At 45.1% G+C, this 18,132-nt stretch overlaps 1 protein-coding gene across 1 annotated transcript in view; it reads left to right on the top strand.

Moving 5' to 3' along the window:
- Nucleotides 1–3,538: 3,538 nt before the first annotated feature.
- The window catches only part of MOB4 (MOB family member 4, phocein), a 69,877-nt gene continuing 55,283 nt past the window's right edge, over nt 3,539–18,132 (top strand). The window contains exons 1-2 of the mRNA XM_063430217.1: nt 3,539–3,651; nt 17,698–17,760. Coding sequence (XP_063286287.1) covers nt 3,592–3,651; nt 17,698–17,760 — 123 coding nt within the window. The 5' untranslated portion in view covers nt 3,539–3,591. The remainder of the gene's footprint in view (nt 3,652–17,697; nt 17,761–18,132) is intronic.

Here is an 18,132-nt window from a genome sequence, read left to right on the forward strand (position 1 = left end):
CTCTCAGGCTGCAATCTACCGCACGGGGGTACGGCAATTCCACACACTTTAGCAATTTTAGCAACCTTTTTAACCATCTCTTCTCCTTCTCTATCTTCCACTAAATCACATGCTAACCAACCCTTATTGGGTTTACCTAACTTCTGTCCCATCTTTCCTATATAAGGCGTCCCAGATATAGAGAAAGAGAAACGGAAAGAAAATGTCTACAGTGCTCGACTGCTACGTAAGAATAAATTCCAACGTACGTCTTCCCAAAACGTAGACTAGTCACTGATTCCGCCTACCCGAGGTAGCCGCGGATTGGAGCGTGGCGAGAAGTGTGTGACCAATCACCTCTCTCAACAGAAAAAGAGAAATAGGAGGGGAAAGTGTAAATAATACAGAGAGTAAGACAAAAGTAAACACAGGAATCTGCGTGACAGACAATTAAGACAATATTCAAGTATAAATACAGTACATGCATCACAGTGCAAATAAGTTCAACAATAATCCCTTTCCTTTACTCATGTGGCAGAAGCCACCTACCGCAATCCCGTATTACACCTGCGGACCCACCCGCAAGTCCCACTACCACGTGGTGATGGAGACAGCAATATCTGCCCGAATCCACCCGCCACAAAAGTTAAACTGGAACACCCAGCGTCAGCGCTCGAGGCTGCAGTGTTCCACCTCTCTGCAAACAACAAGCAGAGTAAAGTGGTGTCCAATGAGGCTAGCAGTCAAAGTGACACTTATGGGAAACCCCCAGGAGGCAGTGTGTCTACACCCCTCCACAGATTCCCCCCCTCTTTTTCCTTCCTGCCGTAGCTACTCGGCACCTAAAAGAGGAAAACAGGCAAACAGAAGATCCCCAGGAAAACTTCCACAGATCCACCCCCCTTTTTCCTTACTACCACAGCCACGTGGTACCTAAAAGGGGTAAACAGGCAAATAAGCTACCCGGGCACTAAAATAAGGACACACCAATAAAAGCACACCCAGGTAACAGATAGTCAGCAGGTGCAGGTAAAGTAGGTATTAACAAGTAAGGTGTAGGGTCTCTGGGCAAGATATTACCTGACTTTGATGTCCTCTCGGCAGCCAATCTCAGACGCTGGGGCAGGTCAATCACAGGGGCTGGAACATACCGGCCAGGTGCTGCAGCAAACTCTACCGTGTATTCAGAGGTGATCAAGCTCCTTCCTTCCCCCAGGATTCATCCACCCCGCGTCTTCTTGGACGGCTGCCCTAGCAGGGCATAACCCAGAGCCGCACGGATGGGCGCCAACTGATATAGATTTCTTTTCAGCAAACCAATAAGTTTGAATGACTATCTGTTCCTGACCAAATTAGAAATAATGAAATTGCGTATACGCAGAAGTAAATTCACACTGACACAAGGTTCAGGTTAAATGAAAGAACTTCAGAAAATGTAATGGCATCTGTTAAAAAGTGGGTGCGCAGACCCTTATAAAGGCATTATTACATCATTGAAGAAAATCAAGATATCAATAAGTAAACATTATTAATTGGCTTAGGTGTTAAGTGGTTAGTTAAATGCCCTCCCCACTGGGTGTTATATCTAGTGTCACAACTGTCGTCATGAACTTCTCCTCCAGATTTCAGCGCCATCTTGCTAGCACGAGGAGTTCACTCGATGGGAGGGGGGCTTTAGCAGCCATTTTGAGTAGTTGGCACGTTAGTCTCTCAAGGTTAGATCTCAAGGCCTTTTTAGTAACTACACAATTTATGAATACTATCTGCTACAATATTTCACTCAACAGGATCCTAGCATTTCCTGCTGACACACTATTTCTATGAACAAAGCATTCTTGTAAGACTTTAAGCTTATGAGGCCTGAGGGAGAAATATAAGGATATAGATTTAAAGGGGCCTAATAATTCTACAACACCGCTAGGGGCGCTTCTGCGACGCTGGATGCGAAAATCGCATTCAGCGTGCAAAACGTCCATAGGAAAGCATTGAGAAATGCTTTCCTATGGACTGTTTGAATGTGCGCGCAGCTCTTGCCATGCATGTGCATTCCACTCCACTCAGGAGCTGACTTCGGAGGGAGGGGAGAGGTCACCAGCGCTGAATTAAAGAAACACTCCAGGCACCCAGACCCCTTCTGCCCATTGGAGTGGTCTGGGTGCCAACTCCCACTACTCCTAACCCTGCAAGTGTAATTATTGCAGTTTTTTTATAAACTGCAATAATTACCTTGCAGGGTTAACTCCACCTTTAGTGGCTGTCTACTAGACAGCCACTAGAGAGAACTTCCTGCTTCATAGCACAGGAAACCTGTGCTAGAGCGTCGCTGGACGTCCTCACGCTGTGTGAGGACCTCCAGCATCGCTCAAATCCCCATAGGAAAGCATTGAAATTAGTTTTCAATGCTTTCCTATGGGGAGACCTAATGCGCATGCGTGGCATTGCCGCGTATGCGCATTAGGTGTCTTCGGCTGGTGGGCGGGATCAGTCTCGCCCACCGGCCGACGGAAGCACAGGGAGGAGTGTTGCGGTGGAGGAGACAGCGGCGAGGGACATCACCGCTGCCTCAGGTAAGTCACTGAAGGGGTTTTCACCCCTTCAGTAACTGGGGATTGGTGGGTGGGAGAGAAAGGGACCCTCCAGTGCCAGGAAAACAGATCGTTTGCCTGTCACTGGAGTTTCCCTTTAAGGTAAGTAACTGAAGCGCCAAGGGAGGGGGGCCCTGAGGGTGGGGGGGAGCTAAGGGTTGTATAGTGTCAGGAAAACTAGTTATTTTTCCTGACAATATAGTGATCCTTTAAAGGGACTCTCCAGGCAGCCCCTGTTTACTCACCTGGTTCCAGCGACGGGAGCCTCGTGAAGCCGCGCCCCCTATTTCGTCAAAATGACGAAATAGGCGGGCGCGAGCAGGGAGCAATCAGACGCTTCCATTTGGAAGCGTCATTGCTCCCTTGTGCGCATGCGCGGCTTCGCCACACATGCGCACAGACTTCAGACCGCCCTCTGAAGTCCTCAGCGCACTACCGCGCATGCGCGCGGCCGCGAGCTGACTGACAGCTCAGCTCGCGGTCTTTGCCCGCCCCCCTCCTCTGCTGACAGGCTGGAGAGAGAAGGCGCGCATACAGTGCCTTCTCTCTCCTGCACACGTCAGACGTATTTTCAAACGTCTGACGTGTACAGGGCCTTTTTAGGGCCCTGCATGATAGGAAGTGCCTCTAGTGACCGTCTGAGTGACGGCCACTGGAGGTATTCCTATCAATCAATGTAAACACTGTATTTTCTCTGAAAATACAGTGTTTACATTAGATTGCCTGCAGGGAGCTATAGATCTCACCTGAACAAATACATTAAGCTGTAGTTGTTCAGGTGACTATAGTGTCCCTTTAAGCTTTAGAACTACGTCTGCGAGGCATCAAAGGAATTGTAGTTCTATATCAGATAATTACCAACTCGTTTCTATTACATATTTTATTTCCCTGGTCGGCCACTAGCGAGCACTATGTCAATCAGATCACAATCCGGAGGCGGAGAACTCAAGAGACTCTCTCCCCGCCTCCTCCGCCTGCATAAAGCAGCTGCATCCGGGTCCTTCCTGAAGCTCCAGACTCTGTCACTATGGTCATGGCGGAGGGTACTGCAGTGCTGAGGAGAAACAGGCCCGGCACTAAGGCACAGGTAATAACACTCAATGCGAACTACTCGTTTTTCGGCGGCGCAAAGCGCCTTGAGTATTGATCCGAGCGTTGCTGGGGTGCAAGGAAGGCCTTAGGTAATAAATTGCGGAAGGCAACTGGGAATGGTAACCGCACGATACTGTCTCCCTGATAACCTTCCGCACTTACTCCCTCTCTGTTACCGGTACCTTTCAGTATCCTTCCGTTTATTGAACTCCTTGTCTTGTAGTCGCTAAAAATGATTACATTCCTCTTTTATCGTTAAAACCAGAATAGTGGATTCCTCCTCGTAATATATCAAACATGGCCTTTCAACCTACGGGGACTAATTACTAGCACCACGTTTCCTAATCCTTTACCAGTATTCTGTTAGTTATTCTAAAACTCCGTTTGCCACATGATATAACGTCTCCAAAATGGATTAATAACCTATCTTTGCTTTCTGGTGTATGTGCCTCGTTTTTTTTATATATATATATATCTATATCTCTCTCAAAGAAAAGGGTAGTGTTTAGTTTGAGGGTTGACTCACTCAAATATTTTAATTGCGACTACATTCTACATCTAATCCTTATAAATTAACTATTTACATGATTGCAATGTTTTTAGTTCAGAGATTAAACTGAATGCATTGGCATCTCTGAGAGTCGCTTATAACAGCAATTATTTGTAATAACTTGCTGTAGCTATAAGACATCCTTTTAGAGCTGTCAAACTGACTGCTGTAATGCTTCTTTCCAGCTAAATAGTATTAATTTTGTAATAGTTTTACAAGTGGCATGTACTAAGCTCTCTCACTGGAGCGAGAGAGCTGATTGGCGCAAAATAACCTACTACACTAAAGAGTAAACCGGATTATGTATGAAATGATGGCAGCCTCAGTGTCGCTGCTATGCGTTTGAGATTTTTCATGGATTAGTGTTTCTTCCTGGTTTGGGAGGGGCAGTCAGACTAAACATTGTGGAGGAAACTTTAAAGGTATGTAGGAAGACAGACAGCCACTAGACTAGAGGCATGTTTAACCCTCAATCAAAACATTATCTACTAAACGTTTTAGATCGAAGGGCTAAAAAGACAAAGCCACTGCACTTAGAGGCACTGTCATGCCAAACTTGCCTTTCTTTAATCGATTCCTCTTCTTTCTCTCTCTCATGATTTGTTCTTCATTTGTTCCTTTCTGCTCTATTTTTCATTAAAGTACCACTATAGTGCCAGGAAAACATACTCGTTTCCTGGCACTATAGTGCCCTGAGGGTGCGCGGAAGGGGTTAATCCCTTACATTTTTCCATCGCCGGGCTCTCTCGGCGCTGGGACTCTCCTTCCTCTTCTGATGTCATCGTTTGAATGCGCATGCGCAGCTAGAGTCGCGCGCATTCAGCCATTTTCAATGCTTTCCTATGGACACTGGCCTCTTCTCACTGTGAAAATTACAGTGAGAAGCGCGGAAGCGGCTGTCAGTGAGACAGCCACTAGAGGCTGGATTAACCCATAGGTAAACATAGCGGTTTCTATGAAACTGCTATGTTTACAGCAGAAAGGGTTAATCCTAGGTGGACCTGGCACCCAGACCACTTCATTAAGCTGAAGTGTTCTGGGTGCCTATAGTGGTCCTTTAACCCCTTAACGACGAGTGACGGACCTCGTCCGTCACCCGTTAAAATTAACCACAGATCGCCGCGATCACGGGGTTAATGGTGCTCCGGTCTGCCTCTGTATTAGAGGCAGACCGGGAGCACTGACTTGCGCTGTCCCAGCACATGTGCCCGCTCTGACAGCATGTCAGAGTGAGCACATGTGCTGTGTATACTTACCTTCCGCCTCCCTGCACTTCCGGGTTCACTGTGAAGTGCAGGGAGACGGATAATCAGTGATCCTGCCCCCTGTCAAAGTTTAATTAAAATCCCACCCAACTTTACCCATTTTAATAAAAAATTAACCCCTTCCCTGCCAATTGATCACTGGCTACAGTGATCAATTGGCAGGGATTACATTTTACTATGATCTGATTTATTTATTTATTTTTAACCCTCAGGTATTAAATTTATTTTATTAATTTAAATATTTTAAAATTATAAATTTAGCTAGCTGGGAGGGTGGAAGTTAGTGGGGAATTGGGGGATTTAGTGTTACGCTAACTAGGGCTTAACGTTAAAAAAAGTTTTAAAATAAGCTTTAAAAAGTTAAAAAATTAAGTTAAAAAAAAGTTTTAATAACGTTTAAGTAAAAAATTAAAAAAATAAACCCTTTACCCAGTCCAAATAAAAATGAACCCCTTCCCTGCCAGTCGATCACTGCCTACAGTGATCAAAATACAGATCACAGTATTATACTGTGATCTAATTTTTTTTTTTAACCCCTGACGATTAACTTTTATTTATTTTTTAACTCTCAGGGGTTAAATTTATTTAATTAACTAATTTAAATATTGTTTAATTAAATATTTTGCTAGCTGGGGTGGGTGGGAGTTATGGGAAAACGGGGAATTTACTGCTAGTTAGGGGTTAACGGTAAAAAAAAAGCTTAGAAAAATGTTAAATCTGTAAAAAAGTTTTACGAAAGTTTAGGAAACTTTGAAAAAATTAATAAGCAAAACAAAAGTCTAAAAAATAGTTTTAAAAAGTTTAAAAAAATTAATCTAATAACGCTCATTACCACTACACCTGGTACAAGCTAGCGGAAAAATGATCCCACGCTAAGGTTCAAAATATGCATTTTGAAATACCCTGGGATGTCTTCTTTAAGAAATGGTATGGCTTTATGGGGTATTTGGATTATATAGCCTGGTAAAATACTCTAAAATGGGACATGGGCACAGCGTAAAAAATTTAAAGTTTGGAAAAAATGGAATGGCTGTGTCCCAAATGTGCCCCTCCGATGTCCACATATACCTGGCAAAGGTACATACGGGAGTATTTTTGTACTCAGCAGCCATAGCTGAGCAACATATGAAGTATTATACAGTGGTTGTACACATAAGGTTTGCAAAATATACTGTTCAAACTCACTTTGTGTGTCAAAAAGGCAGAAAAAAACGCTTATTACCACTACACTTGGTACACGCTAGCGGAAAAATGATCCCATGCTAAGGTTCAAAATATGCCTTTTGAAATACCCTGGGGTGTCTACTTTAAGAAATGGTAGGCCTTTGTGGGGTAGTTTGAATTTAAAACCTGCGAAGATGCTTGGAAATTGCACATAGGCCCAGCGTCAAAATCCAAAGTTCTGTAAAAACTGACATGGCTTGGTCTCCTATATGGCACTGTAGCTTCACGAAATAGTGCCAAAGACATTTATTGGGGATGTCTTTTTACTCAGAAGACTTAGCTGAGCATAATTTGGGGGTTTTGAACTTAGTGGCACATATGAAATATACAAAATGCCCAGCAAAAATGCAATCCGTATGTAAAAGAATGCCCAAAATAATTTTTTACCACATACTTTGGCATATATTGGTGGAAAACTGGGGGCATGCTAAGGCACTATATGCACCTTATGAAATACCCTGGAGTGTCTACTTTTACAAATGGTAGGCCTTTGTGGGTTTTTTTTTTTATGAACAGTTAAACTGTTATAATATCCCAAATGGAAGCATAGGCTCATTAAATTCGAATGTGAATACTGAAAAGGACAGATCTCCTATATGGCACTGTAGCTTCACAAAATAGTGCCAAAGACATACAATGGGGGTGTCATTTTACTCAGCAGATGTAACTGAATACAAAATAAAACTTTGTACAGGAATAATAGCACACACCAACTTTATAAAATACACATGAGAAGTTCTTTGTTATAAGTTTGTGTGCCAAAAACCCCAAAATACTAAATTTTACTCCAATGTTTAGCAGAGATTGGCGGTGAAATGGCTACGTAGAAAGTGTCAAAACAACCTTAGGTAAATAGCCTGTTTTTTACTTTATATAAATATATACTTTTGTGTGGCAATTTTGTTTTCTTTTATTGCTATTAAGCTTACAAGACAAACATACGAAATTCTAAAATCGCTCCACATTAAAAGTTTATTTTACTCCTTGTGCTTTGTGACCTGTAACTACCAAAAAAAGTAAAATCCCAGACACATTATATATTCTGTAAATCTGAACAAATAAATGAATTTAGTTTTAATTGCTTTCCTTAACCTGCACTAATTGTGCACACATTATTATTGCAAAAACTGTAAAAAAATCAAAATTTTTAATTGTTTTTGCATTTTTCTGTATTTTTTTATAATAAATAAGCATTTATGTATTTTTTTTTTACACTTTTAAATTTTTTTCTAAACTTTTCTTTTACCGTTAACCCCTAACTAGCAGTAAGCAGCACTAACAGTAAATTCCCCACTAACTTCCACCCATCCCAGCTAGCTAAATATATAATTTTTAAATATTTAAATTAATTAATAAAATAAATTTAACCCCTGAGGGTTAAAAAAAAGAATTAACCCTCAGGGGTTAAAAAAAAAAAAATCAGATGACATTAAAATGTATACCCTGCCAATTGATCACATGCTGTCAGAGCGAGCACCGGTGCTGGGGCAGCCCGATCGGGTGCTCCCGGTCTGCCTCTAATGCAGAGGCAGACCGGAACACTGTTAACCACGCGATCGCCGCAATTGCGGCGATCTGGGGTTAACTTTAGTAAATTACGGAAATTTTCCGTCAACGGTCCTTAACTGAAGGACAAGGTTGACGGAAAATTTCCGTCACCGGTCGGGAAGAGGTTAAAGCCCTTTCTATCCTTTAAAAAACGGTATATAATATGCATTGGTGCAATAAATTGGTAAAATGCAAATTGCAGTTGAACGCAAACAGCAAAAAATGCAGTTGTCATTAAGTGAAAGACAAGCTTCTGTCCTTAAGGGGTTAAGCACTGAGCCAAATGTACACGTTGTGATCAAAACAAAAACTTGAATTTGCACTGTCTGTTCAGGCGTGATTCGCCTCTTTCATATTATGTGCACCCACACTTATTGTATATCGTTTTATTCAGGGGAAACGCTAATATTTGTGTTCAGCGAAGTCTACCGTGTAAAACAGTATCCCCTATGTACAGGTTTTATGGTGTCTTGGAAAGTTACAGGGTTAAATATAGTGCTAGCAAAAATGAGGTAGAGATAGATATAGATATAGATATATATTTTGATATCAATATATGACTTTTAAAATACAGTAAATTTTTTTATTTTTTTATTTTTTTTACTATTTTCAGGCAGCAGGGAGTGTGCCTGTCATTACAGGCACTCACCCTGCTGGCATTGCTATCATAGGATTGCAAGGTCCTTACAAGGACTTGGCAATCACAAGGCCCAGGGGGGCCGAAGAGGAAGGAGTCCCCCACACCGCGATCGCTGGCGACCGTCTAAGTACATAGGACGGATTGGGTGTTCTATGCCACCCACCGGCGATTAGAGCTGGGTCCCCAAGGACGGCATAGAATGCCCGCCGTCCCTAAGGGTTTAAAACATAAGACAAAGTAGGTCAGGCGTTGGTTTCCTACACCTGACCATCTCTGACCAGCAGAGGAGCAAAGTGTGCTTAGCTTCACTTTATTTTAATTTTCCCACAATTCTCACCTATCTGTGTTCCGACGAAGCCTCCTTTCACTTTTCCCGAACGTCCTGTCACTTAGACAGAATGTCGGCGAAACTACAGAATTGCGTCCTAACCGAAATGAGAACATTTTCTCCATTCGTGTTAGGATGCAATTCGGCACTTTGTTCGTATCGGCATTTCATTCGAATGAATGAAACTCCGATCCTATTCGTGACGCGGCTGCATCTTGACAGAGCAGTCTGGTTGGATTTCAAATTGAAAGCAACCAGAGTGCTGTAAATGGTACATGTAGAGACTTACCTGCCTGGATGTCATGATTGTGTCATGCATTTATTTAACCCCTTCAGGACGGAGTCAATAGTACACGTTCTGATCAAAACAAAACGTAAACAAAAACTGGAATTTGCGCTATATGTCTGTTCACCCGTAGTTCGCCTCTTTCATATTATATGCACCCACACTTATTATATATCATTTTGTTCAGGAGAAACAGGGCTTTAATTTATCATTAACTATTCATATATGGAACATAATTCATTATGAATAAAATAAAAAAAACTGAGAAATTTATTTATTTTTTAAAAATGTGTAGTTCCGCCTCACATTTTAGCTGTAAATGTCATAATACTGTTAGGTTTTACTGCAACAAAATGCACATATTTGTAATCAGCAATGTCTCACGAGCACAACAGTACCCCCCATTAACAGGTTTTATGTTGTTTTGGAAAGTTACAGGGTCAAATATAGAACGTTCCATTTTCAAATTGAAATTTGCCAGATTAGTAATGTTACCTTTGAGACGGTGTGGTAGCCCAGGAATGAGAATTACCCCCATAATGGCATACCATTTTAAAAAGTAGACAAGCCAAGGTATTGAAAGTGGGGTATGTTTAGTCTTTTTTAGTAGCCACTTAGTCACAAACACTGGCCAAATTTAGCCTTCATATTTGTTTTTGTGTGAAAAAAGCAAAAAACGAAAATTTGGCCAGTGTTTGTGACTAAGTGGCTACTAAGAAAGACTGGACATACCCCACTTGCAATACCTCGGGTTGTCTACTTTTGCAAATGGTATGCCATCATGGGGGTAATTCTCATTCCTGGGTTACCATACGCTCTCGAAGGCAACATAACCAATCTAGCAAATTTCAATGTGAAAAAAATGAAACGCAAGCCTTATATGTGACTCTCTAACTATCCAAAACACCATAAAACCTGTACATGGGGGGGGTACTGTTATTATCGGGAGACTTCACTAAACACAAATATTAGTGTTTTAAAACGGTAAAACATATTACAACAATAATATAGTCCATAAAAGTGCCGTTCGTTTGTAAAAAAAATGCAAAAAACGTCACTTTTACTTAAAATATCATCGTTGTAATACAATTTACCAGTTTGAAACACTAATATTTGAGTTCAGCGAAGTCTCCCGAGTAAAACAGTACCCCCTATGTACAGGTTTTATGGTGTCGTGGAGAATTACAGGGTCAAATATAGTGCTTGCGAATTAAATTCTCTGCACTTTCTCCCTGTGTTGTCAGGCATGTCAATCAAATTTTAATTAATCAAATCACATAATTATGTTAAAAGATTACTTAAATATGCATGTAGAATTTTAATATATATACATATATATTTAAATTCTACGTGTATACTAGTGTGTGTGTGTGTGTGTGTGTTATTTATATATATATATATATATATATATATATAGTCATTCTAAGTGTATTTTGTTACCTATATATATTAATAACAAAATACAGTTAGAATGAAATTACATATGAATATATAATTTATATTAAATTTTGTTTCAATATTTTATTTATTAATTTTATTATTTTATTTATTTATTATTTTAATTATACGTGTATATATGTATATATATATATATATATATATATATATATATATATATATATATATTATATATATATATTATATATGTACATCGATTATATATTTATATATATATATATATATTGTATATGTACATCGATTATATATTTATATGTGTGTGTGTGTGTGTAACATCATTCTAAGTGAGCGATCACATGGCCCCCGGGGGCCTCATTTGCCGTGGGAGGGCTGCCTGGGCTGTCAGGCAGCCCCCCAGAAGAGGATCGCGGCGGAGGTAAGTATAACTTACCTCCTGGGGCTCAAAGCCGTTACGGCGTTCCATGCCGCCGCAACGGCTTTAAAGCCCATTATAATGGGGACGGCATGGAACGCCTTAACGGGTTAATGAAAGAATAATGCTAAACACTTTATTTACAATTTCTTGGATGGTAGGTTTAGTTTGTTTGGGATCCCCATGTAATGGTCATATTGTCTGCCTATACTGTGGTGTTAGGAGACCTTGTGCCAGACATCTTCATTTTTATGAACTGACACTGCCACAAGCTATGCATTTTGATATGTTTAATGGGTTTCTCCAAGCATCATAACCCCTACAGTCTGCTGTAGAAGTTATGATGCCACAAGTATCGTGGCCTGCCTCCCTTTGTCCCTGCTGTGCTCCTAGTCTTCTGGAATGACCAGACATGCTTTAGGTTTCTGCGGTAGTTGGAAGCCGATCAAGTCGCTATTCCATTGGCTGAATGCATCATCTGACTGCTCTCAGCCTATGAATGGCACACTGTGCAAAAACAATAATTGCATAGAAATGACATTAGCTAATGTCGAACTCATTAGTGCAGCGGTTCCCAAAGTGTGGGTCGCGACCCACTGGTGGGTCGCAGAGCGATTCCCAGTGGGTCGCGCTGACCCACACATCCAGGGCCGCCGGCAGTCAGGCAGACTGACACCAGGAGGGAGCCGGGCGGTTTGCCCTGTATGCCGCTGGGCTCCCTCCAGTCAGTCTGCCCAGCAGCTCCGGTCTGCAGCTCCGCCGGGTGCAGAGCTGCAGACTGTGTGATAGAAGTCTCGCGAGCTCCCAGAGTGTTACCATGGCAACACTCAGGGAGCTCGCGAGACTTTTTTATTACACTGTCTGCAGCTCTGCACCCGGCGGAGCTCAGACCGGAGAGGTAGCCCACCGGACCACCAGGGAGACACTGGACCACCAGGGAATTAAATGAAGGTAGGACACAGCCCCCAGATCCTGCCACCTAATGTAAATCATTTTCTCCCTACCCCCCACCCCCAAACTGTAACCCCTTCACTCCCTGCCCCCTCCCCACCCTGTAACCCCTTCACTCCCTGCCCCCTCCCCACCCTGTAACCCCTTCACTCCCTGCCCCCTCCCCACCCTGTAACCCCTTCACTCCCTGCCCCCTCCCCACCCTGTAACCCCTTCACTCCCTGCCCCCTCCCCACCCTGTAACCCCTTCACTCCCTCCCCACCCTGTAACCCCTTCACTCCCTGCCCCCTCCCCACCCTGTAACCCCTTCACTCCCTGCCCCCTCCCCACCCTGTAACCCCTTCACTCCCTGCCCCTCCCCACCCTGTAACCCCTTCACTCCCTGCCCCCTCCCCACCCTGTAACCCCTTCACTCCCTGCCCCCTCCCCACCCTGTAACCCCTTCACTCCCTGCCCCCTCCCCACCCTGTAACCCCTTTACTCCCTGCCCCCTCCCCACCCTGTAACCCCTTTACTCCCTGCCCCCTCCCCACCCTGTAACCCCTTTACTCCCTGCCCCCTCCCCACCCTGTAACCCCTTCGCTCCCTCCCCACCCTGTAACCCCTTCACTCCCTGCCCCCCTCCCCACCCTGTAACCCCTTCACTCCCTGCCCCCTGCCCACCCTGTAACCCCTTCACTCCCTGCCCCCTCCCCACCCTGTAACCCCTTCACTCCCTGCCCCCTCCCCACCCTGTAACCCCTTCACTCCCTGCCCCCTCCCCACCCTGTAACCCCTTCACTCCCTGCTCCCTCCCCACCCTGTAACCCCTTCACTCCCTGCTCCCTCCCCACCCTGTAACCCCTTCACTCCCTGCTCCCTCCCCACCCTGTAACCCCTTCACTCCCTGCTCCCTCCCCACCCTGTAACCCCTTCACTCCCTGCTCCCTCCCCACCCTGTAACCCCTTCACTCCCTGCTCCCTCCCCACCCTGTAACCCCTTCACTCCCTGCTCCCTCCCCACCCTGTAACCCCTTCACTCCCTGCTCCCTCCCCACCCTGTAACCCCTTCACTCCCTGCTCCCTCCCCACCCTGTAACCCCTTCACTCCCTGCTCCCTCCCCACCCTGTAACCCCTTCACTCCCTGCCCCCTCCCCACCCTGTAACCCCTTCACTCCCTGCCCCCTCCCCACCCTGTAACCCCTTCACTCCCTGCCCCCTCCCCACCCTGTAACCCCTTCACTCCCTGCCCCCTCCCCCTCCCCACCCTGTAACCCCTTCACTCCCTGCCCCCTCCCCCTCCCCACCCTGTAACCCCTTCACTCCCTGCCCCCTCCCCCTCCCCACCCTGTAACCCCTTCACTCCCTGCCCCCTCCCCCTCCCCCTCCCCACCCTGTAACCCCTTCACTCCCTGCCCCCTCCCCACCCTGTAACCCCTTCACTCCCTGCCCCCTCCCCACCCTGTAACCCCTTCACTCCCTGCCCCCTCCCCCTCCCCACCCTGTAACCCCTTCACTCCCTGCCCCCTCCCCACCCTGTAACCCCTTCACTCCCTGCCCCCTCCCCACCCTGTAACCCCTTCACTCCCTGCCCCCTCCCCACCCTGTAACCCCTTCACTCCCTGCCCCCTCCCCACCCTGTAACCCCTTCACTCCCTGCCCCCTCCCCACCCTGTAACCCCTTCACTCCCTGCCCCCCTCCCCACCCTGTAACCCCTTCACTCCCTGCCCCCCTCCCCACCCTGTAACCCCTTCACTCCCTGCCCCCCTCCCCACCCTGTAACCCCTTCACTCCCTGCTCCCTCCCCACCCTGTAACCCCTTCACTCCCTGCTCCCTCCCCACCCTGTAACCCCTTCACTCCCTGCCCCCTCCCCCTCCCCACCCTGTAACCCCTTCACTCCCTGCCCCCTCCCCACCCTGTAACCCCTTCACTCCCTGCCCCCTCCCCACCCTGTAACCCCTTCACTCCCTGCCCCCTCCCCACCCTGTAACCCCTTCACTCCCTGCCCCCTCCCCACCCTGTAACCCCTTCACTCCCTGCCCCCTCCCCACCCTGTAACCCCTTCACTCCCTGCCCCCCTCCCCACCCTGTAACCCCTTCACTCCCTGCCCCCCTCCCCACCCTGTAACCCCTTCACTCCCTGCCCCCCTCCCCACCCTGTAACCCCTTCACTCCCTGCCCCCCTCCCCACCCTGTAACCCCTTCACTCCCTGCCCCCCTCCCCCCTCCCCACCCTGTAACCCCTTCACTCCCTGCCCCCCTCCCCACCCTGTAACCCCTTCACTCCCTGCCCCCCTCCCCACCCTGTAACCCCTTCACTCCCTGCCCCCTCCCCCCACTGTAACCCCTTCACTCCCTGCCCCCCTCCCCCCACTGTAACCCCTTCACTCCCTGCCCCCCTCCCCCCACTGTAACCCCTGCTCTCCCTGCTCCCCCACTGTAACCCATTTTCTTCCTGCCCCCCCACTGTAGCCTTCTCTCCCCCTGCCCCCCCCCACTGTAGCCTTCTCTCCCCCTGCCCCCCCCCACTGTAGCCTTCTCTCCCCCTGCCCCCCCCCCACTGTAGACCTTTCTCCCCTTGCCCCCTACACTGTAGCCCTTTCTCTCCCCTGCCCACCCACTGTAACACTTTCTCCCCCTGCTCGCCGCCCACTGTAACCCTTTTTCACCCTGCCCCCCTACACTGTTACCTGCACACACACACTCCTTACCACACGGTCACCCTCACCTGTTTCTGCGTGTATGTGTATCTGAGTCTCCTTTTGTGTCAGTGTGTGTGTATTTGTGTCAGTGTATCTGTTTACATGAGTGTATGTGTATCTGTGTGTAGGAAAATAAGTGTCAGTGTGTGTATTGCTGTGTCAGTATGTGTATGTGTGTCTCTGTATGTGTGTATTTGTGTGTCTCTGTATGTGTATACACTGCACACATACTCCATGCAAAAAACATGCTTACATCCAAACACACATTGTGTATATGTATATTTTATATACACAATATACACACTGCATCCACTACACACGCACTGCAATCAAACGCAAACATTACATACAAACACACCCATGTATTAAAACACTAAAATGATATACAAAAAACCCTTCATTCAAACACTGACACTACACACAAAAAGCACACCTGCATTTAAAGTCCAGCACTACATTCAAACACCCCTGCGTTCAGACGCAAACATTACAAACAAGTACACCACTACATTCCAATGGCAACAGTACATACAAACACTCCCATACATGCACACACATACTTAAAGGACCACTTCAGCTTAATGAAGTGGTCTGGGTGCCAGGTCCATCTAGGATTAACCCTGCTTGCTGTAAACATAGCAGTTTCAGATAAATTGCTTTGTTTACAAATGGGTTAATCCAGCCTCTAGTGGCTGACTCATTGACAGCTGCTAGAGGCGCTTCAGCGCTTCTTACTGTGATTTTCACAGTGAGAAGATGCCAGCGTCCATAGGAAAGCATTGAGAATGCTTTCCTATGGACTGGCTATATGCGCGCACGGCTCTTGCCGCGCATTCAGCCGATGACGGCCAAAGGAGGAGAGTCCCCAGCGCCGAGGGAGCCTGGCGCTGGAGAAAGGTGAGTTTTTAACCCCCTTTCTCTCCCTTCAGCCTGGCGGGAATGGGACCCTGAGGGTGGGGGCACCCTCGGGGCACTTTAGTGCCAGGAAAACGAGTTTGTTTTCCTGGCACTATAGTGGTCCTTTAATACACAAACATGCTTACATTTAAACGCTCAAACACTGCTCACAAATATAACCCTGCAACGATGGGCAAATGGTAGATTCCCAGCAGGCATAGCATTGTTGAAGTTCTCCGACAGATGGAGATCTACCTTTTGGCCACACTTGCACTAGAGGGGGCCCCAGAAAGCATACTTGCACCAGGGCTCTCTCTACATTAGTTCCACCACTGGGATAATCAATGTGAGGGGCCTGGATGAGCAGGACACAACGTCTGATTCTGACTGAGTCTGTGAGTAAGCAGTTGTATGCCTCTAAAACTGATTGACATGATATGCAAGGTTTCTGCCTCTAAAACTCCATAATATCTAAATTATGCATCTAAAACCTCCATGATATGCCAAATTATGCCTCTAAAACTGCCATGATATGCCAATTTTATGCATCTAAAGCTGATTGCCATGGTGTGCCAATTGTATGCTTTTAAAGCTGATTGCCATGGAGTGCCAATTGTATGCTTTTAAAGCCGATTGCCATGGAGTGCCAATTTAATGCATCTGACTGTTTGCCAATTGTATGCCTCTGAAGCTGATTGCCATGATGTGCCAAGTTTATGCATCTAAAAGTGATTGCCATGATATGCCAAGTTTATGTATTTAAAGCTGCCCTGATGTTCCAATTGTATGCCTCTAAACCTGGATGCCACAGTGTGCCATTTGTAAGCCTCTAAAACTGATTGCACTGGTGTGCCAATTTTATGCACCTAAAGTTGCCATGATGTGCCAAGTTTATACATGTAAAACTGATTGCCATAATGTACCAATTTTATGCATCTAAAGCTGCCATAATGTTCCAATTGTATGCCTGTAAAGCTGATTGCCGTGGTATGCCCAACTGTATGCCTCTAAAACTGATTGCCATAATGTACCAATTTTATGCATCTAAAGCTGATTGCCATGGTATGCCTATTTTATGCATCTGAAGCTGCCATAATGTTCCAATTGTAAGCCTCTAAAGCTGATTGCCATGGTGTGCCAATTGTAAGCCTCTAAAGCTGATTGCCATGGTATGCCTCTAAAGCGGATTGCTATAGTGTGCCAATTGTATGCCTCTTAAGCGGTTTGCTATGGTGTGCCAGATTTATGCCTCTAAAAGCAATTGCCATGGTGTACATCTAAAGCGGATTGCTATGGTGTGCCAATTGTATGCCTCTAAAGCGGATTGTCATGGTGTTCACTTTTTAAAATATGCATTAAAAAAAGCAAGTGGGTCTCGAAAAATTACCATTCTGAAAAGTGGGTCTAGGGCCATAAAAGTTTGGGAAGCCCTGCATTAGTGTATTAAATTATTCCGCCAGGCACCATGACTACTTCAAATCACTGAAGTGATCATGGTGCTTGGAGTAACTGCAATAAATATTTTACCCAAATTTTTTTTATTTATTTTTTAAATTGTGAGACCAGGGATAATGTATAGTCTCTTATATGCAACAACCCCTTATTCTTGTTAAAGATTGAAAAAATAATGTGAAAACCAAACTGTTTGTTTTTTAGTATTTTTTTTAAATATCGTTCAAAGATGTCTTTGAACGGCGCTTTATATATGACGCTGTAGTTTTGTGCTGAGTTTATGTGCTAGCTTTCAATCCTATATTTTATCTTTTTTATTGAAATGAGTTTAGTTGTGAAATTATTAACTGGCATATTGGACTGGTTTTATTTAATCTTTTTAGGATTTCTTCAACTGGCCTGACGAGTCTTTTGAGGAAATGGATAGCACATTGGCTGTCCAACAGGTAAGATATGAATAAAAGTAAAAATATGTGCATTTGCCTCTGTTTTAATTTACTTATTTTTTTTTATTATTTATTGTATAATGCTTCCAAAGTTGTGGTGGTGTTTGTTACTGATAATGTAAGCTGAGCTTCTTTTTTTTTTTTTTTCTCCATTGCTTACTGTAAAAATCACTTGTAATTATTTATTTTTTATTTTTTTCTCTAAAGGAACACTCAAAGTACCATCACCACAACAGCATGCTATGGTGAAGGAGTGCACTCTCCTCCCTAATGTAATGAGCCAAACTATTTTAGGCTGGTATGACTTCTTACGTGAGGTCCACTGGGTGCTGCTTCCCTACTCCACTGCTGCTCAATGAGAGTCAGAAGCTC

Source organism: Pelobates fuscus, chromosome 8 (assembly GCF_036172605.1).
Source record: "Pelobates fuscus isolate aPelFus1 chromosome 8, aPelFus1.pri, whole genome shotgun sequence".
Lineage (NCBI taxonomy): Eukaryota > Metazoa > Chordata > Amphibia > Anura > Pelobatidae > Pelobates > Pelobates fuscus.